This window comes from Ranitomeya imitator, chromosome 4, assembly GCF_032444005.1.
Source record: "Ranitomeya imitator isolate aRanImi1 chromosome 4, aRanImi1.pri, whole genome shotgun sequence".
Classification (NCBI taxonomy): domain Eukaryota; kingdom Metazoa; phylum Chordata; class Amphibia; order Anura; family Dendrobatidae; genus Ranitomeya; species Ranitomeya imitator.
In genome coordinates, this window is record NC_091285.1 from 330,930,357 (window position 1) to 330,952,678 (window position 22,322).

The following is a 22,322-nucleotide window of genomic DNA, read 5'->3' on the forward strand; positions in this document are numbered from 1 at the left end:
GCATTAATGTGTCTCATTTTTCTAGTGCTTTAGAGTCCATTCAGAATGCAAGGCATGCACATTCCCCATACTGGAAGTGTTTATTGCATGATGGTAATTATGTTTTGGTTTTGTTATACTTCTTAGCTACCTTATACAGCCTGGCTTGGCTTTTCTCTATTCACACATATTCTATAAAAATGTCCCTAATCCTACATTTACTTAGACTGCTTGGTTTCTTAACTACCAGGAATGGTGGTTATTACTTGATCTGATCTGTTGTATTCACCTGAAGAAGAGTTCTAAGTCAAGTTTGAGACAAAACAGAGCAAAAAAAAATAAAGGGCTTATGTCCTCATCAGTAATATTTAACATGGTTGCTTGTAAAGTGCTTGCAGAAACAAGCAGCTTTGCAAATTTAATCTGATTAGAAAGCCTCTACATTCTCAAGAATGGAGGGATTTCTAATGTTATGGTTACTCATTGTCTAGGTCACCGGCCACTGCTGCCGTCCAGCAGCTTGATAGAGTATGGGGCAGTGCTTAAAAGTTTTTATTTATAGCGGTTATAAGCACTGTTCTAAAAGCTGATCCGGATCGCTGGAGTGTAAGATTTGGCAAGCTGTAGTGTCTTTATTCTCCTCTATTACTGCAGCAGCATCGGAAAACAGTTCGGACTAATGGTGCAAGCATGCCAATGGTCCAAACTGTTAGTCTTCAGGAGTACCATTCCCAAAAAGCAGGGGTGCCCTCCAGAACTTGAAACTTTAGAGTAATTCTTTAAGGAAGGAATTTTAAGATTCTTCTTATGAAGATTCTCTGTTTAGTGTTCCCTGATATGGTTCTTCTCACCAATTTTATGTCCAATGAGTTGTTCATTTACTCTCTTTAAGATTGATTCCACAGTAAGCATTTTTGTTGCCCACACACATTTCATACACATTCATTCTTACCTCTTTGTATGTGAATAGTGATGAGCGAATATACTCGTTACTCGAGATTTCTCGAGCACGCTCAGGGGTCCTCTGAGTATTTTTTAGTGCTCGGAGATTTAGTTTTCCTCACCTCAGCTGAATGATTTACATCTGATAGCCAGAATAAGTACATGTGTGGGTTGCCTGGATGCTAGGGAATCCCCACATGTACTTATGCTGGCTAACAGATGTAAATCATTCAGCTGAGGTGAGGAAAACTAAATCTCTAAGCACTAAAAAATACTCGGAGGACCCACGAGCATGCTCGAGAAATCTCGAGTAACGAGTATATTCGCTCATCACTATATGTGAACTTTTACACACGTAGTCAAAATTGTTGGTACCCCTCGTTTAATGACAGAAAACCCACAATGGTCACATAAATAACTTGAATCTGACAAAAGTAATAATAAATAAAAGATCTATGAAAATGAACAAATGAAATTCAGATATTGCTTTTCAATCATGTTTCCACATAATTTAAAAAAAAATAAAACTCATGAAATAGGCCTGTACAGAAATGATGGTACCCTTTTGAGGCAATCACTGCAATCAAACGATTCCTGTAACTGTCAATGAGAATTCTGCACCTCTCGACAGGTATTTTGTCCCACTCCTCAAGAGCAAACTGCTCCAGTTGTCTTGTGTTTGAAGGTTGCCTTTTCCAGACGGCATGTTTTAGCTCTTTCCAAAGATGGATTTAGGTCAGGGCTCATAGAAAGCCACTTCAGAATAGTCTAATATTTTCCTCTTAGCCATTCGTGGATGTTTTTAGCTGTGTGCTTTGGTTCATTATCCTGTTGCAAGACCCATGACCTGCGACTGAGACCAAGCTTTCTGACATTGGCCAGAACATTTTTCTATAGAATCCCTTGATAGTCTTGAGATCTCATTGTACCCTGCACAGATTCTAGACACCCTGTGCCAGATGCAGCAAAGCAGCCCCAGAATATAACAGAGCCTCCTCTATGATTCACAGTAGGGACAGTGTTATTTTCTTGATATGCTTTATTTTTCCGTCTGTGAACATAGAGCTGATGTGCCTTGCCAAAAAGTTCCATTTTTGTCTCATCTGTCCATTGGACATTCTCACAGAAGCTTTGTGGCTTGTCAGCATGTAGTTTGGCAAATTCCAGTTTGGCTTTTTTTTCAACAATGGTGTCCCCCTTTGTCATCTCCCATGAATTCGTCTTTGGCTCATACAATGGTGGATGGTGCGATCTGACACTGATGTTCCTTGAGCTTGAAGTTCACCTTTAATCTGTTTAGAAGTTTTTCTGGACTCTTCTTACCATTCCTATTATCCGTCTGTTTGATTTGTCATCAATTTTCCTACTGCGGCCACGTCCAGGGAGGTTGGCTACAGTCCCATGGATCTTAAATTTCTGAATAATATGTGCAACTATAGTCACAGGAACATCCAGCTGCTTGGAGATGGTCTTATAACTTTTACCTTTAACATGTTTGTCTATAATTTTCTTTCTAATCTCCTGAGACAACTCTTTCCTTCGCTTCCTCTGGTCCATGTTGAGTGTGATACACACCATGTCACCAAACAGCACAGTGAGTATCTGTAGCTCTATATACAGGCCACTCACTGATTCCAAGATTGGAAACACCTGTGATGCTAGTTAGTGGACACACCTTGATTTAACATATCCCTTTTGTCACATAATTTTCAGGGGTACCATCATTTCTGTCCAGGCCTATTTCATGAGTTTTATTTTTTTTTAAATTCTGTGGAAGCATGGTTGAAAAGCAATGTCTGACTTTCATTTGTTCAGTTTCATAGATCTTCTATTTATTATTTTTTTTGTCAGATTCAAGTTATTTCTGTGATCATTGTGGGTTTTTCTGTCATTAAACGAGGGGTACCAACAATTTTGGCCACGTGTGTATGCTATCTTCAGTTTTAGTTGCTCACTTTTCTTTATCGCCTCTCATTTGGGGACACAGGAACCATGGGTGTATGCTGCTGCCACTAGGAGGCTGACACTATGCAAATAAAAAAGTTAGCTTTTCCTCTGCAGTGTACACCCCACCGACTGGCATTATACTCTTCAGTTTAGCTTAGTGTCAGTAGGAGGTGGACATGGGTCTTTCATTAGACCCTTATCTACCTCAATGTGCGTCGTTTCTTTTCAGGTTTTTCCGGAGGGATACAGGGTGAACAGTCACACCTGTACTCCCACAATTCGGACTATGAGTACGGTGTGTACTGCCCCTCCGTATCTTCATAGATCCTTCTGCAGGACCAAGAGCCTAGCACACCAGCATGCTTAGAAGTCCGGTCCTGCATCCGTCCCCCACCCACTCGCCTACCAGAGCCTGTCGGTTGCAGAGACGAGGACGTCCATCAGCTCCCTGGACGTCTGATACCTTCCAGGTTAGTACCGGCGTGGGATGTTTAAGGTGAGTATTTTCCATAACGGTCCACTCAGATCCTCAAAGGAGGTGCCTTATTTATGGGGTTTCAGGTGCAGGTGACCTTACCTGCTGGGCAGAGGTAAGGGGTCCTTTCCCAGGCTGGATCGCATCTCTTTCAGCCGCCGCACTGCTTCCGTGGCTGCGTCCTCCTTGCCCCTGTTCTCGGCGCGGCTGCCTTACTGATTACCACTTCTACAACCAGCGGCCTTCTTGCCACCAGCGCGGCCTTCTCTGTCTGCCGCACTGCACATTATTTTCTTCAGTGCGGCGGCTCTGCCAAGCCGCCGCATCGGTGCGGGTCCCTGCAGCTGCGCTTCCCCGGCCGCTGTAAGCGGCCGTCCAGCCTGTCTTTAGCACGGCGGCTTGCAGGCCGCCACACCACTTTGGCTCTGCCGCTGTATGCGGCCTCTCAGCTGCCGCGCTGCTTCCTCCCTCCGACGCCGCGGCCTTCTCCGGCACCTATCTCTAATTTAGGCCCCGGCTTCTGCCGGGGCCTACTTCCGGTGCCGGACTCCGCCCCCTTTTCCTCTTTCGTCGGGCGGGCTTTTCTCCTGCCCGACAACCTCACTGCAGCAGGGGCACAAGTCCCGCCTTTTCCCCGCCCACCGGCACCATCTTGGAACACAAGGTTCCCTCTGCAGACACCTGTCGCCACATTTCAGCGGTCACGTCTGCAGTTCAGCACAGTCCTTCCACTGATCCAGATTGCGGCAGGAGCCCATACCTCTCCTGCGTAAGGGACTACTTTTCGCCGGAGGTCCATCCCGTCAAGCCGGACAGCTTCCTCCGGATTCCGTTTTCGTCTGCCGTGAGTAGCTCTGCACTGCAGACTGACACCCCCCTCTGCCCCACTGTCCCCTAACCCGCTGGCATTTCTTCAGGGACCTCTCAATATGCCTAATTCTAAAGGAGGCCGATCTCGTCCTCCTGCTTCTTCTTCTTCTGCCTTAGTCAAGTACTTTGCATGTTCGTCCTGTAACAGCAAACTTCCCTCAGGTCAGCCCTCTCCGCTATGTCAGGCCTGCAGCAACCCGATTGTTCCCACCACCCAGGATCCCCCGGCCGGTCCGCCCGAGAGTAATACCCCCATCCCAGGCTGGGCCTCCTCTCTGTCATAATCGGCCGATTTAACACGGGTGTCTCAAACCCTGGTGTCCATGCTGGATCGATTACCCCTGCAGACCCCCGCAGTGGCCAGCGGGTCGCAGGAGCCGCCGCCCGAGCCCTCCTTGATAAGCCACAAAAGGTCAAGACAGGAATGTCGGTCTGAGTCCTCTTCTCGCTCCATCTCGCCACACGGCCCTCCCCTGCAGTCGGCATCCCCCCGATCCTCCTCCCCTGAGTCAGGCGAGGCATTCTCTGATGCGCCCTCGGAGGATATTTCAGACCTGGATTCTAGCCAAATCGCCACCATGAGGGATATGATCCAGAATCTCATTGGAGCTATAAACCAAACCTGTGGCATCAAGGATCCCTCTACGGAACCCGCAGATCAGGCGGTTTCGTTTAGACGGGCCAAACCACCTTCCAAGTTTTTTGCTCCTCATCCTGAATTCGAGGAAATCTTGTCCAGAGAGAGAGAACACGACCAGACGTTTTCAGAGGGGAAACCGCCTGGGTGTGTTATATCCCTTTTCTCCAGAACTTACCGCCAATTGGACGGTCTCTCCCTCGGTGGATCCCCCTGTTTCCAGGCTGTCCACCAACACGGTGCTTCCACTGTCCGGCGGAGCATTTTTGAAGGATTCTAACGATACAGTTATAGAATCCTTTGCGAAGTCAGCGTTTGAAGCGGCTGCAGCGGCTCTATTCCCAGCTTTTGCTTCCACTTGGGTCTCAAAATCCATTTCCAAATAAGCCAAAGATCTCCGTCGAGGTATCCTTGACGGGGCGCCTCCCGTGCAACTAGCGGAGCTTGCCAACCAGATTTCCCACGCTGGTGAATACCTTGTCTCCGCCTCCCTGGATGCCGCGTCTTGTGCGGCTCAGGCTTCCAGAAATGCTGTTGCCATCCATCGGACCGTTTGGCTCAAGGCCTGGCAGGCGGACTTATCTTCCAAAAAGTCCTTTACCAGTCTGCCCTTCCAGGGCTCTCATCTCTTTGGTTCCCAGCTGGACCAAATCATTAAGGACGCCACCAGGGGTACAAGTTCTTTTCTCCCCCAGGCTAAGCCTCGTCGCCCTCCTCCTAGACGGCAGTTTCGATCCTTTCGGCCTTTTCGTCGCTTCGCGGCGTCAAACTCCTTTTCCCAGCAGCAACGGTGCTTTAGGCCCACTCCTTCCTGGCGTCCTCGCTACTCTCAGGGTAGATCCTCCAGGCCCAGGACTGGAAGATCCACCTCGGCATAACTCTCAGCAAGACCCCAGCCCACCTCCCAGGTTGGGTGGCCGTCTTCTCTTTTTCAGGGACGTCTGGATTTCTGCAGTAGAGGACGCATGGGTCAGGGAAGTTGTATCCTCGGGATACAAGATAGAGTTCGTTTCACGACCCCGGGATCGTTTCTTCGAATCCTGTCCTCCAAGAGATCCCGCTCTAGTCCCGGGTTTCTTCACAGTCATCGCTTCTCTTCTCAAAGCCGGGGAAATCGTTCCCTTACCAGAAAAAGAACGGTTCACAGGTTTCTACTCGAACCTCTTTGTGGTACCGAAAAAAGACGGCAAGGTTCGCCCCATTCTGGACCTCAAATTGCTGAACAGGAGAGTTCGTCTGAGACACTTCTGGATGGAATCCCTTCGTTCAGTAATTGCTTCCATGGAGGCTCAGGAATTTCTGTGCTCAATATACATCCAGGACGCCTACCTCCATGTCCCGATATTTCCCGGACATCACCGATTCCTGCGCTTTGCAGTGCTCCGGGAAAATTTTCAGTTCGTCGCCTGTTATGAAAGGCAATTCAGAATCACAATGGACATGGAGGTCAGAGCACATACAGTGAACTGATAATAACCCAAAATAATAGAACGAGCTCTGAGACGTGGGAACTCTGCAGACCGCAATCCCTAAGCCTATCAAACCACACTAAAGGTAGCCGTGGAGCGCTCCTGACCAGAACCTAGGCGCCTCGTCACAGCCTGAGAAACTAGCTAATCCTGAAGATAGAAAAATAAGCCTACCTTGCCTCAGAGAAATTCCCCAAAGGAAAAGGCAGCCCCCCACATATAATGACTGTGAGTAAGATGAAAACACAAACATAGAGATGAAATAGATTTAGCAAAGAGAGGCCCGACTAGCTGAACAGAATGAGGATAGGGAAGATAACTTTGCGGTCAGCACAAAAACCTATAAAAAACCACGCAGAGGGGACAAAAAGACCCTCCGCACCGACTAACGGTACGGAGGTGGTCCCTCTGCGTCTCAGAGCTTCCAGCAGGCGAGAAAAACCAATAAAGCAAGCTGGACAGAAAAATAGCAACAAAATAACATAAGCAAAACTTAGCTTTGCAGAGCAGCAGGCCACAGGAATGATCCAGGGAAAAAACAAGTCCCACACTGAAACATTGACAGGAAGCATAGATCAAAGCATCAGGTGGAGTTAAGTAGAGAAGAAGCTAACGAGCTCACCAGATCACCTGAGGGAGGAAACTCAGAAGCTGCAGTACCACTTTCCTCCACAAACGGAAGATCCCAGAGAGAATCAGCCGAAGTACCACTTGTGACCACAGGAGTGAACTCTGCCACAGAATTCACAACAGTACCCCCCCTTGAGGAGGGGTCACCGAACCCTCACCAGAGCCCCCAGGCCGACCAGGATGAGCCACATGAAAGGCACGAACAAGATCGGGAGCATGGACATCAGAGGCAAAAACCCAGGAATTATCCTCCTGAGCATAACCCTTCCATTTAACCAGATACTGGAGTTTCCGTCTTAAAACACGAGAATCCAAAATCTTCTCCACAATATACTCCAATTCCCCCTCCACCAAAACCGGGGCAGGAGGCTCAACAGATGGAACCATAGGTGCCACGTATCTCCGCAACAATGACCTATGGAATACGTTATGTATGGAAAAAGAATCTGGAAGGGTCAGACGAAAAGACACAGGATTAAGAACCTCAGAAATCCTATACAGACCAATAAAACGAGGTTTAAACTTAGGAGAGGAAACCTTCATAGGAATATGACGAGAAGATAACCAAACCAGATCCCCAACACGAAGTCGGGGACCCACACGGCGTCTGCGATTAGCGAAAAGTTGAGCCTTCTCCTGGGACAAGGTCTAATTGTCCACTACCTGAGTCCAAATCTGCTGCAACCTGTCCACCACAGTATCCACACCAGGACAGTCCGAAGACTCAACCTGTCCAGAAGAGAAACGAGGATGGAACCCAGAATTGCAGAAAAACGGTGAAACCAAGGTAGCCGAGCTGGCCCGATTATTAAGGGCGAACTCAGCCAAAGGCAAAAAGGACACCCAGTCATCCTGATCAGCAGAAACAAAGCACCTCAGATATGTTTCCAAGGTCTGATTGGTTTGCTCGGTCTGGCCATTAGTCTGAGGATGGAAAGCCGAGGAAAAAGACAAGTCAATGCCCATCCTACCACAAAAGGCACGCCAAAACCTCGAAACAAACTGGGAACCTCTGTCAGAAACAATATTCTCTGGAATGCCATGCAGACGAACCACATGCTGGAAGAACAAAGGCACCAAATCAGAGGAGGAAGGCAATTTAGACAAGGGTACCAGATGGACCATCTTAGAAAAGCGATCACAGACCACCCAAATGACTGACATCTTTTGAGAAACGGGAAGGTCAGAAATAAAATCCATAGAGATATGTGTCCAAGGCCTCTTCGGGACCGGCAAGGGCAAAAGCAACCCACTGGCACGAGAACAGCAGGGCTTAGCCCGAGCACAAATCCCACAGGACTGCACAAAAGCACGCACATCCCGCGACAGAGAGGGCCACCAAAAGGATCTAGCCACTAACTCTCTGGTACCAAAGATTCCAGGATGACCAGCCAACACCGAACAATGAAGTTCAGAGATAACTATTCGTCCACCTATCAGGGACAAACAGTTTCTCCGCTGGGCAACGATCAGGTTTATTAGCCTGAAATTTTTGCAGCACCCGCCGCAAATCAGGGGAGATGGCAGACACAATTACTCCTTCCTTGAGGATACCCGCCGGCTCAGATAAACCCGGAGAGTCGGGTACAAAACTCCTAGACAGAGCATCCGCCTTCACATTTTTAGAGCCCGGAAGGTACGAAATCACAAAGTCAAAACGGGCAAAAAACAACGACCAACGAGCTTGTCTAGGATTCAAGCGCTTGGCAGACTCGAGATAAGTCAAGTTCTTATGATCAGTCAATACCACCACGCGATGCTTAGCTCCTTCAAGCCAATGACGCCACTCCTCGAATGCCCACTTCATGGCCAGCAACTCTCGGTTGCCCACATCATAATTACGCTCAGCAGGCGAAAACTTCCTGGAAAAGAAAGCGCATGGCTTCATCACTGAGCAACCAGAACCTCTCTGCGACAAAACAGCCCCTGCTCCAATCTCAGAAGCATCAACCTCGACCTGGAACGGAAGAGAAACATCTGGTTGACACAACACAGGGGCAGAAGAAAAACGACGCTTCAACTCTTGAAAAGCTTCCACAGCAGCAGAAGACCAATTGACCACATCAGCACCCTTCTTGGTCAAATCGGTCAATGGTTTAGCAATACTAGAAAAATTGCAGATGAAGCGACGATAAAAATTAGCAAAGCCCAGGAACTTTTGCAGACTTTTCAGAGATGTCGGCTGAGTCCAATCATGGATGGCTTGGACCTTAACCGGATCCATCTCGATAGTAGAAGGGGAAAAGATGAACCCCAAAAATGAAACTTTCTGCACACCAAAGAGACACTTTGATCCCTTCACAAACAAAGAATTAGCACGCAGGACCTGAAACACCGTTCTGACCTGCTTCACATGAGACTCCCAATCATCCGAGAAGATCAAAATGTCATCCAAGTACACAATCAGGAATTTATCCAGGTACTCTCGGAAGATGTCATGCATAAAGGACTGAAACACTGATGGAGCATTGGCAAGTCCGAACGGCATCACGAGATACTCAAAATGACCCTCGGGCGTATTAAATGCAGTTTTCCATTCATCACCTTGCTTAATTCGCACCAGATTATACGCACCACGAAGATCTATCTTTGTGAACCAACTAGCCCCCTTAATCCGAGCAAACAGATCAGATAACAATGGCAAGGGGTACTGAAATTTAACCGTGATCTTATTAAGAAGGCGGTAATCTATACAAGGTCTCAGCGAACCATCCTTCTTGGCTACAAAAAAGAACCCTGCTCCTAATGGCGACGATGACGGGCGAATATGCCCCTTCTCCAGGGATTCCTTCACATAACTGCGCATAGCGGTGTGCTCAGGCACGGACAAATTAAACAATCGACCTTTTGGGAATTTACTACCAGGAATCAAATTGATAGCACAATCACAATCCCTATGCGGAGGTAGGTGTTATGGCTGGCAATCAGGCAACACAGCGTGCAGTAATCAGCGCACATACAGAGATCTGGCAATAACCAAAAACAATAGGACGAGCTCTGAGACGTGGAATCTCTGTAGACTGCAGTACCTGATCTATCACACAACTATAAGCAGCAGTGGATTGCGCCTATAACTACCTATGCAACTCGACACTGCCTGAGGAGCTGACTAGCCTGCAGATAGAAATACAAGCCTGACTTACCTCAGAGAAATACCCCAAAGGAATAGGCAGCCCCCCACATATAATGACTGTTAGCAAGATGAAAAGACAAACGTAGGAATGAAATAGATTCAGCAAAGTGAGGCCCGATATTCTAGACAGAGCGAGGATAGCAAAGAGAACTATGCAGTCTACAAAAAACCCTAAAACGAAAACCACGCAAAGGGGCAAAAAGACCCACCGTGCCGAACTAACAGCACGGCGGTGCACCCCTTTGCTTCTCAGAGCTTCCAGCAAAAGTTAATAGCAAGCTGGACAGAAAAAACAGAAAACAAACTAGAAGCACTTATCTAGCAGAGCAGCAGGCCCAAGGAAAGATGCAGTAGCTCAGATCCAACACTGGAACATTGACAAGGAGCAAGGAAGACAGACTCAGGTGGAGCTAAATAGCAAGGCAGCCAACGAGCTCACCAAAACACCTGAGGGAGGAAGCCCAGAGACTGCAATACCACTTGTGACCACAGAAGTGAACTCAGCCACAGAATTCACAACAGGTAGGGTATTGGACTCATCAAATACATCCCGGTAATCAGACAAGAACTCTGGGACCTCAGAAGGAGTGGATGACGAAATTAACAGAAATGGAACATCACCATGTACCCCCTGACAACCCCAGCTGGACACCGACATGGATTTCCAATCTAATACTGGATTATGGGCTTGTAGCCATGGCAACCCCAACACGACCACATCATGAAGATTATGCAACACCAGAAAGCGAATAACCTCCTGATGTGCAGGAGCCATGCACATGGTCAGCTGGGTCCAGTATTGAGGCTTATTCTTGGCCAAAGGCGTAGCATCAATTCCTCTCAATGGAATAGGACACTGAAAGGGCTCCAAGAAAAACCCACAACGCTTAGCATATTCCAAGTCCATCAAATTCAGGGCAGCGCCTGAATCCACAAATGCCATGACAGAATATGATGACAAAGAGCAGATCAAGGTAACGGACAGAAGAAATTTTGACTGTACAGTACCAATGGTGGCAGACCTAGCGAACCGCTTAGTGCGCTTAGGACAATCAGAGATAGCATGAGTGGAATCACCACAGTAAAAACACAGACCATTCAGACGTCTATGTTTTTGCCGTTCAACTCTGGTCAAGGTCCTATCACACTGCATAGGCTCAGGTTTAAGCTCAGGTAATACCGCCAAATGGTGCACAGGTTTACGCTCACGCAAACGTCGACCGATCTGAATGGCCAAAGACATAGACTCATTCAAACCAGCAGGCATAGGAAATTCCACCATGACATCCTTAAGGGCTTCAGAGAGACCCTTTCTGAATATTGTTGCCAGCGCAGATTCATTCCATTGAGTGAGCACTGACCACTTTCTAAATTTCTGACAATATACCTCTATCTCATCCTGTGCCTGACAAAGAGCCAGCAAATTTTTTTCTGCCTGATCCACTGAATTAGGCTCATCGTACAGCAACCCAAGCGCCAGGAAAAACGCATCGATATTACTCAATGCAGGATCTCCTGACGCAAGAGAAAACGCCCAGTCCTGAGGGTCGCCGCGCAAAAAAGAAATGACGATCCTAACCTGTTGAATTGGGTCACCAGAAGAGCGAGGTTTCAAAGCCAGAAATAGTTTACAATTATTTTTGAAACTCAGAAATTTAGTTCTATCTCCAAAAAACAAATCTGGAATAGGAATTCTCGGTTCAAGCAAAGAATTCTGGACCACAAAATCTTGAATATTTTGAACTCTTGCCGTGAGCTGATCCACACATGAAGACAGACCTTTAATGTCCATTGCTACACCTGTGTCCTGAACCACCCAAATGTCTAGGGGAAAAAAAAGACAAAACACAGTGCAAAGAAAAAAAAATGGTCTCAGAACTTCTTTTTTCCCTCTATTGAGAATCATTAGCACTTTTGGCTTCCTGTACTGTTATGAAAGGCAATTCAGAATCACAATGGACATGGAGGTCAGAGCACATACAGTGAACTGACAATAACCCAAAATAATAGAACGAGCTCTGAGACGTGGGAACTCTGCAGACCGCAATCCCTAAGCCTATCAAACCACACTAAAGGTAGCCGTGGAGCGCTCCTGACCAGAACCTAGGCGCCTCGTCACAGCCTGAGAAACTAGCTAATCCTGAAGATAGAAAAATAAGCCTACCTTGCCTCAGAAAAATTCCCCAAAGGAAAAGGCAGCCCCCCACATATAATGACTGTGAGTAAGATGAAAACACAAACATAGAGATGAAATAGATTTAGCAAAGAGAGGCCCGACTAGCTGAGCAGAACGAGGATAGGGAAGATAACTTTGCGGTCAGCACAAAAACCTATAAAAAACCACGCAGAGGGGACAAAAAGACCCTCCGCACCGACTAACGGTACGGAGGTGGTCCCTCTGCGTCTCAGAGCTTCCAGCAGGCGAGAAAAACCAATAAAGCAAGCTGGACAGAAAAATAGCAACAAAATAACATAAGCAAAACTTAGCTTTGCAGAGCAGCAGGCCACAGGAATGATCCAGGGAAAAAACAAGTCCCACACTGAAACATTGACAGGAAGCATAGATCAAAGCATCAGGTGGAGTTAAGTAGAGAAGAAGCTAACGAGCTCACCAGATCACCTGAGGGAGGAAACTCAGAAGCTGCAGTACCACTTTCCTCGACAAACGGAAGATCCCAGAGAGAATCAGCTGAAGTACCACTTGTGACCACAGGAGTGAACTCTGCCACAGAATTCACAACAGTCGCCCTGCCGTTCGGTCTCGCAACCGCTCCAAGGGTGTTCATGAAGATCATGGCGGCACTCATGGCCATCTTGAAAGTCAGAGGCCTGGTCCTATTTCCATACCTCGACGACATCCTCATCAAGGCTCTGTCCTTTTCTCAGGCTCACGAAAGCCTGTCCATCGTTCTCGACACCTTAGCCCGTTTTCGGGTGGCTGGTCAACCGGAAGAAGTCCTGCCTTATTCCTTCTCAGCGCATCATCTTTCTGGGCATGCTCTTCGACACTTGTCAGACCAGAGTCTTCCTTCCCAAAGACAAGAGATCCACCCTTTGTCGGGACATATACGCTTGCTCCAGAGTCCTCGGCCTCCCTCCCTCCGATCGGCCATGAAGGTTCTGGGGAGGATGGTAGCAACATTAGAAGCGATTCCCTTCGCCCAATTTTATTCGCGACCCCTTCAGCAAGCCATTCTGTCTCAGTGGGTCCCAAGATCCCCGGCGTGGACAACTGGGCCGCCGACTTCCTCAGCCACGAGGGACTCGCGGCAGGGGAATAGTCCTTACATTCGGAGGTCTTCCATCAGATTTGTCTTCGATGGGGGACTCCGGACGTGGATCTCACGGCGTCTCGAATGAACAGGAAGGTTCCGCAATTCGTCTCCAGGTCTCGCGATCCTCTTGCAGTGGGCGTCGACGCTCTGGCCATTCCTTGGTCACAGTTCATGCTGCCCTACCTGTTCCCACCCCTTCCATTACTTCCCAGACTGTTGAAGATCATCAAATCGGAAGGGGTGCCGGTCATTCTGATCACCCCGGATTGGCCCAGGAGAGCTTGGTTCGCGGAGCTCGTCAATCTTCTCGCGGACACTCCCTGGCGCCTTCCAGACAGGCCCGATCTGCTGTCTCAGGGTCCGATCTGCCACCCGAATTCTCGGTCGCTCAGTTTAACGGCGTGGCCGTTGAGACCGCAGTTCTAAGAGTGTCCAGCCTTTCGGACCGGGTTATTCACACCACGATTCAGGCTAGGAAGCCTTCGTCTTCTAGGATCTACTACCGTACCTGGAAGGCTTCCGTTGGTGCGAGTCCAACCGCGTTTCATCTATGTCTTTTTCCCTGCCTTCCATTTTGGCCTTCCTTCAGGCAAGACTGGATTCGGGCCTGGCTCTTGGCTCCCTGAAGGGCCAGGTCTCTGCGCTTTCCATCATCTTTCAGAAGACTTTAGCTTCTCGGCCACAGGTTAAGACCTTCCTTCAAGGAGTAGCCCACGCTGTCCCGCCATACAGGGCCCCTGTGGATGCATGGGATTTAAACCTGGTACTGGACATTCTGAGGGTTTCCCCCTTTGAGCCGCTCAGGAAGATTCCCATATCAGTTCTATCTTGGAAGGTGGCCTTTCTTGTGGCCATCACTTCTATTTAAAGCGTTTCCGAGTTGGCGGCCCTGTCTTGCCGACCTCCGTTCTTGGTCATTCACCAGGACAAGGTGGTCTTCCGGCCTCCACCTTCTTTTCTTCCTAAGGTGGTTTCCACCTTCTACCTCAATGAGGACATCGTTCTACCTTCCTTTTGTCCAGCTCCGACTCATCCTCTGGAGCGATCGTTGAACAAGCTGGACCTCGTCAGGGCAGTGAGGATCTACCTGGATAGAACGTCCACTTTCCGGAAGACGGATTCTTTTTTAATCATTCCTGATGGCACGCGCAGAGGCCAACCGGCTTTTAAGGCGACTATTGCTCGCTGGATCAGAATGGCAATTTTGGAGGCTTACCGGGTCAAGAACAGAGTGCCCCCTCCTGGGATTAAGGCTCACTCTACCCGGGCAGTCGGTGCCTCCTGGGCGGTGCACCACAGGGCTTCCGCCCTACAGCTTTGCAAAGCGGCAACCTGGTCTTCCATCCACACGTTCGCCAAATTTTACAAGGTCCATACCTACGCTTCGGCGGACGCCAGCCTAGGCAGAAGGATCTTGCAGGCGGCAATGGTGAGTCCTCTGACCTGATGGAAGTCTGGTTTTCCCGCTCGTGGGACTGCTTTGGGACATCCCATGGTTCCTGTGTCCCCCCAATGAGAGGCGATAAAGAAAATAGGATTTTTGGTTGCTTACCGTAAAATCGGTTTCTTGGAGCCTCCATTGGGGGACACAGCTCCCTCCCAATGTTTTCTGTTTTATGTTCGATAACTGTTCTCGCGTTTACAGTTCTCAAGTTTGTGTTTATGGTTTTTCAACCTTGTTCTTTTCTCCTACTACTTTCTCACTAACTGAAGAGTATAATGCCAGTCGGTGGGGTGTACACTGCAGAGGAGGAGCTAACTTTTTTATTTGCATAGTGTCAGCCTCCTAGTGGCAGCAGCATACACGCCATGGTTCCTGTGTCCCCCAATGGAGGCTCCAAGAAACAGATTTTACTGAAAGCAACCAAAAATCCTGTTTTTTCCCTAAGTGTACTGATATTGAACAGTTAATGGGGTATTCACATGGGGTATTCACATCTCCAAGCTCCTATACCAATATTTAGTAGGTGAAATGATAATAACATTATTAGAAATTACCTCCAATTAGAAATGTAGTATAGTTTCTGATTCGCTAGGTCTCTTTCCTCATGTGACGGCATTTCAGGACCTCAGGCATCCATGGTTACAACCACTAGCAACTAGCTGTCATTATATCAGTAGGCGTAACCATGGATACCTAAGGTCCTGCAATGCCTGCACATTAGGAAAGAGACATAACGAATCAGAAAAACTATACTACATTTTTAAATGGAGGTAATTGCTAATATTATTACACTTGCTACATATTGGGTTGGGAGCTTAGAGATGGGAATACCCCTTTAAGTTTATTGATTCTACAAATATATGCTAATATTTGTGTTTATTAAATTGGTGAAAAACTATTTTTCTCTTGCTGAAAGAAACCAGGTTAGTAGAAGAGATGAGCACTGAGGGCATGTTCCCATCTGAGCCTTTGCAGACAGATGCATCTGCTGTGGATGAGCTGCTGGAAAATCACATGAAGAAGATCCTGCGCCCGACACCTCCGATTACAACCCTTGTGGTAGCTCCTGTAGGAAACAGATTTCACTTTCTGGAAGGCATGCAAGTGGAAGAAGGTGCTGGAACTACAGAGCAAGCAGCTAATGTAACAAGGTAATTGTCTGACTGTGCCCTGTATTTCTGAAAATACGGCGGCCAAATAACAATTCCACACATTTCTTTATTAAAATAAAAACCGCAGAAAGATGCACAGTTCACCTCTGCCCCAATCCCAAATCCATCATGTGTAATTTTGTATGCAGAGCTTATGTAAATGTAAGCCAGCATTTAAACATTATTATAATTTAGGTTTTCCTCCTTGTCACTGCCATTTAAAAGACAAAACAGCAGTGCTCATGGTCAGCCATTGCTCCAGTCATTCTCTATGGGTCTGCTGAGCACAGAGTTCATACCCATAGAGAATGAATGCTAAGGTTCACTTTAAAGCTTCATTCAGACGTCCGTCTTATTCTTGTATGTGAAAGACATGGAGCAGATATTCATCAGTGTTTAATCAGTGTGTCCATTTCACCATCAGTGGTATTCTTGTAGGCGAAAAAAAGATTCTTCAACCCACTAAAATCTGGTCTGTTGTCCATGATTGTCATAGACCCATAGACTTGTGTGGGTGATTGTGATCTGTAACTTGGATCACAAATGCATGTCTCTGTGGAATTTTTGTGAACTCTCAGCTCTGCAAAAAATCATGGACACACATAATCAGCCCCATACTCTGTAATGTGTAGGTATGTGTTCTCTCCGTGAAATACACAGAACTCTTACAGGCAGAACAGCCATCTGAATGACACCCAAGCCTCGTGCCCATGAATGGGAGCCCGCATGGTGACCGTCCTGTTCTGTATTTTGTTTTCTCTGCTTCTTTTTTATTCTGTTTACATTTTCTTCCTGATTTCACTTATGTTTTTTCTAATTTGTTTATTTTTATTGTCTGTGCTTTCAGTCAAGATGAATTGAATGAAAACGTATTAAACTCTAAACTGTTACCCGCTGTAGAAAAGCTTGTGAACAGAAAGGTGAGTTTCTAGTAAATGTCATAGGGTTCAACAGTTAAAGAAACATTGCTCTAATATAGTGTTATAACATGTTAATATTAGAAGAAAGGCATTGGTGTAAGTGATTCTAGGTTTCAAAAATGCCCACCTAATGTCTGTTATGGTGTGCACAGGGACTTTGGGTTACCTTGATAGCTTGTGTGAGAACGTCAGCATCTTCCCTACATGTACGGCAGATGTGTGCACTTGATGTATAAACTGTATTGTATTGTACTCCCCCGCTGATGGGGCCAGGGGCTTACTGACAGCCCATGTTATGTTATTGGCTTTCTTGTACTCCAGTGAAGCCCCGAATGGCGCTCTATTTCATGAGAGATTGTTAGTTTTACAATAGGCTGTAATGCTAGAGTATAGTAGTGCATTGTAATCCAGCTCCGGTTCCAATCCCCTAGGGGACTAATAAAGGGAAATTACAAATCGTAACTGTTTTATGTATAGTGTATATAATTATCTGTGCGTATACCAGAGGGCCCCAAACTTTTACATGCCACTGTGTATATGTGAATATAGATATACAGCTCTGGCAAAAATTAAGAGACCACCACAAAAAAACCTTGTCATAGGCAGCCCAATCTCCAGACCTGAACCCCATTGAAAACCTCTGGAATGTAATCAAGAGGATGATGGATAGTCACAAGCCATCAAACAAAGAAGAACTGCTTACATTTTTGTGTGAAAAACTGGTGGAAAGCATGCCAAGACGCATGAAAGCTGTGATTAAAAATCATGGTTATTCCACAAAATATTGATTTCCGAACTCTTCCTGAGTTACAACATTAGTATTGTTGTTTCTAAATGATTATGAACTTGTTTTCTTTCCATTATTTGAGGTCTGAAAGCACTGGTATTTTTAAAATTTTGACCATTTCTCCTTTTCAGAAAAAAAATTGCAAAATGTATTGCTTGGAAATTCAGAGACATGTTGTCAGACATTTATTGAATAAAAGAACATTTTACTCAAAAAATCTAATATATAAAGCTGAATGTGTGTGTGTGTGTATGTGTGTATGTCTGGGATTGGCATCTGCACCGTCGCAGCTAGAGCCACAAAATTTTGCACAGTCACACGTCTGGACCCCGAGAGCGTCATAGGCTATGTTGTGAGGTGAAATTTTAACCCCGCGCGTTCCAATTCACCAAACAATTTTGCCCCTATCTACATAATGGGGAAAAAGTGAAGGGAAAAGTGTTGGAGGCGTCGCAGCTACAGTCACAAAATTTTGCACAGTCACATGTCTGGACCCTGAGAGCATCATAGGCTATGTTGTGAGGTGAAATTTTAACCCCACGCTTTCCAATTCGCTAAACAATTTTGCCCCTATCTACATAATGGAGAAAAAGTGAAAGGAAAAGTGTTGGAGGCGTCGCAGCTACAGCCACAAAATTTTGCACAGTCACACGTCTGGACCCTGAGAGCGTCATAGGCTATGTTGTGAGGTGAAATTTTAACCCCACGCTTTCCAATTCACCAAACAATTTTGCCCCTATCTACATAATGGGGAAAAGCGAAAGGAAAAGTGTTGGAGGCAAATTGACAGCTGCCAGATGTGAACAAGGGGGACTTAAAGAATGAGAGCGATGGCGCCAAAGAGTATATACCGTACAGTTGCTAAGGTGGGGCCCCGACATGGGATACTCAACACACACGGTAATATGAACACACACACAAAATGCGCCACACACTACCACGTGCTTGAACACATATTACCCTCAGCACACATTTCACCACACATACACCAACCTCGCCACATAAAAGTCAAAACACAAAAGTCGCCGCTCAAAACTCGCCACGTGCAAAACTCGCCACATGCAAAAACTAGGCTCACGCAAAACTCGCCACATGTGCAAAACTCACCTCATGGAAAACTCGCCACACGCAAAACTTGCACACTCGGAAAAATTGCCACATGCACAAAAGTTGCAACACATGCAAAAGTTGCCTCACCCAAAACTTGCACATACGCTAAAGGCACCACACATAAAACTCGCAACGCACAAAACTCGCCATGCGCAAAACTTGCTGCACACAACTTGCTACATTAACCTGTCACATGCAACCCGACACAAAAAGTTGCTACACGCATGTTGCCACACAAAACTCATCTCACAAAAGTCGCTACATGCATGTCGCCACACGCAACTCAACACACACAACTTGACAAACGAAACTCGCCCTAAAACACACACAAGTCTGGTATTATCCTTCAAAAATAAAAATCTGATTAATAAGCAGACAAACTACAAGAGCAACAAATGTACCATATAGGAAATACGGCAGCTGTCAGTCACATGACCTGTCTATTATGTGTATGTGTGAGCTAATATATACTGCCAGGGGGAGGGCTTCCTGTTGGCTGGGGATTTATCAGGCTGCCAATTTAGCTTACAAATACTGAGGTAAAAATACTGAGCAAATAACGTGTGAACGAGGTCTAATACAGGAGGAGATGACACACAGGTATATACTATACACAGGAGAGATGACACACAGGTATATACTATATAGAGGAGGAGATGACATACAGGTACATACTATATACAGGAGAAGATGACATACAGGTATATACTATATACAGGAGGAGATGACACACAGGTATATACTATATACAGGAGCAGATGACCTACAGGTATATACTATATACAGGAGGAGATGACATACAGGTATATGCTATATATAGAAGATGGCATACAGGTATATACTATATACAGGGGAGATGACACACAGATATATACTATACACAGGAGAGATGACACACAGGTATATACTATATAGAGGAGGAGATGACATACAGGTACATACTATATACAGGAGGAGATGACATACAGGTATATACTATATACAGGAGGAGATGACACACAGGTATATACTATATACAGGAGCAGATGACCTACAGGTATATACTATATACAGGAGGAGATGACATACAGGTATATGCTATATATAGAAGATGGCATACAGGTATATACTATGTACAGGAGGAGATGACACACAGGTATATACTATATACAGGAGCAGATGACATACAGGTATATACTATATATAGGAGGAGATGACACACAGCAGGTATATACTATATACAGGGGAGATGACATACAGGTATATACTATATACAGGAGATGACATACAGGTATATACTATGTACAGGAGGAGATGACACACAGGTATATACTATATACAGGAGCAGATGACATACAGGTATATACTATAAACAGGGGAGATGACACACAGCATGTATATACTATATACAGGGGAGATGGCATACAGGTATATACTATGTACAGGAGGAGATGACACACAGGTATATACTATATACAGGAGCAGATGACATACAGGTATATACTATATACAGGGGAGATGACACACAGCAGGTATATACTATATACAGGGGAGATGACATACAGGTATATACTATATACAGGAGATGACATACAGGTGTATACTATATATAAGGGAGATGACAAACATGTATATACTGAGGTGAAAATGAGAGGTGTGAGGTGAAAATGAAAAGGTGTGAGTGCAAAATGAGAGGAGTGAGGGAAAATAGTGGAGTGATCGGAAAATGACAGATGTGAGGTCGAAATGACAAGTGTTAGGGGGGAATGAGAGGAGTGAGGGAGAAAATGAGAGGTGTGAGGGAGAAAATGAGAGATGTGATTGGGAAAATGAGAGGCGTTATGGGAAAATAAGAGAAGTGAGGTGCTATAACTAACCACAGATATTTACTATGCCCAGGCAACGCCGGGCTCTTCAGCTAGTACACCTATAAAGAGAAAAATCAAACCAACTGAACATTTTGCAGTGGTTTCTTCATTTTTGCCAGAGCTGTATATCATCGCCCTTTTCCTGAAATGTATATAAAAAAACAAAAATCTGTAACAATCCAAATGAACAAAATATCATACTATTTATCCCATAAAGAGATAAGAATGTAATATGTAGCCTGAAGTGGTTCAACGGCACTCCAATGTATAATCTACAGCATGTACTTCTCAAGGACAAACCATCGTATGATTCATTTGCCTAAAAAAAAAAAAAAAAGCTAGGGCTGTCAGAATATGGCGACAGTGTTAGCCTCCTCTCATATATATATATATTTTTTTATTAAATTTGTAATAAATTTGATTAGACAATAACAGTACTGACCTGTAGAACAAAGTTAACATGTCAGCTTTTTTACAAAACAAAAAAATGGCAGTTATGCTGTCTTTTATTTTTTTTTCAATGCCACCAAAAAGATTTTTGGTAAAAATGTATGGTCACTTTCATAACCACAATTCCTCCAGCCTAAACACATGCCTCCCTAAGTTGCTGGAAAAAATAAATTTATGGCTCTTGGACAGTGATCAGAAGTAAAAAAAAATAAAATAAATAAAATAAAAGCAGTATAATGAAACAAGGCAGCATTCTCAAGGGGTTAATATTTTCATTTACACAATAAAAGGTTTTATTTAACTCTGCAGTGAAATAATTTGAACCATATATGTTAATAAATGCTTATTTAATATTTGTGCTGTTTAATTTCATAGACAAAGAATTGCATTACTGTATGTCCACATGCATCTCTTTCTGCTGCAGCTGCAATACAGCAAGCTTTACATTTGGGCTCCAAGAGGTAATTGTACATTTCAGATGGCTGAATTATGACTTTCAATGGCAGCCATATATTTGTTGGCTTCTGTCATATGATCATACATCATTTACGGTACTTAAAAATTAGTACCTGTCCTCCTTTCTATTTCTGGGGGGCCATAGCTCCATCAGTCAGCTGATCAATGGGGAGTCCTCCACTGAGCTGATAATGATGAACTATCCTATAGCTTCTTAAGTAGAGTATTTCTAATGTACTTGTCTTAGTGCTGGACATCTCCCATAATGTTATTTCATATGAGCCGTGGGAGAGTTGGAATGGTGGCGACATCAGAGCTGAGTGAAGGCTGTTTTTTCTGTAATAAGGGGGAATATGGCAAATGAAAAGGGTTGTCTGGGTAGTGGACAACCCTTTTAACCCCCAGGTCATTTTGCATTTTCGATTTTTGCTCCCCTTTTTCCCCAGAGCCATGACTTTTCTATTTTTCGGTCGAAATAGCCATGGGCCATGTGAGGGTTGTTTTCTCCTTCGCCTCATTGGGAGACACAGGACTGTGGGTGTATGCTACTGCCGCCAGGAGGCTGACACTAAGTAGACAAAAAAAAAATTGGCTCCTCCTCCGCAGTATACACCCTGACACTGACCCAGACAGATCCAGTTTATGCTTAGTGTCCGTAGGAGGCACATCTCTGGGTTTTCCCAGATCTTTTTTTTTTCCTTTTATTTATGAAGATGAGACAGTGGCGACGGACCTTTTTGAAGGGGTCCGATCTCCCCAAACCAACAACGGGCGAGTACGTGGAGTGTCAACTCCACATA

The 22,322-nt window shown here is 45.5% G+C and overlaps 1 protein-coding gene across 2 annotated transcripts in view; it reads left to right on the forward strand.

Moving 5' to 3' along the window:
• The window catches only part of HDAC10 (histone deacetylase 10), a 146,749-nt gene that overhangs the window by 72,157 nt on the left and 52,270 nt on the right, over positions 1 to 22,322 (forward strand). For both annotated transcript variants that reach the window (XM_069764929.1, XM_069764930.1), the window contains exons 13-16: positions 26 to 93; positions 15,718 to 15,952; positions 16,800 to 16,872; positions 21,442 to 21,527. In XM_069764929.1, coding sequence (XP_069621030.1) covers positions 26 to 93; positions 15,718 to 15,952; positions 16,800 to 16,872; positions 21,442 to 21,527 — 462 coding nt within the window. The remainder of the gene's footprint in view (positions 1 to 25; positions 94 to 15,717; positions 15,953 to 16,799; positions 16,873 to 21,441; positions 21,528 to 22,322) is intronic.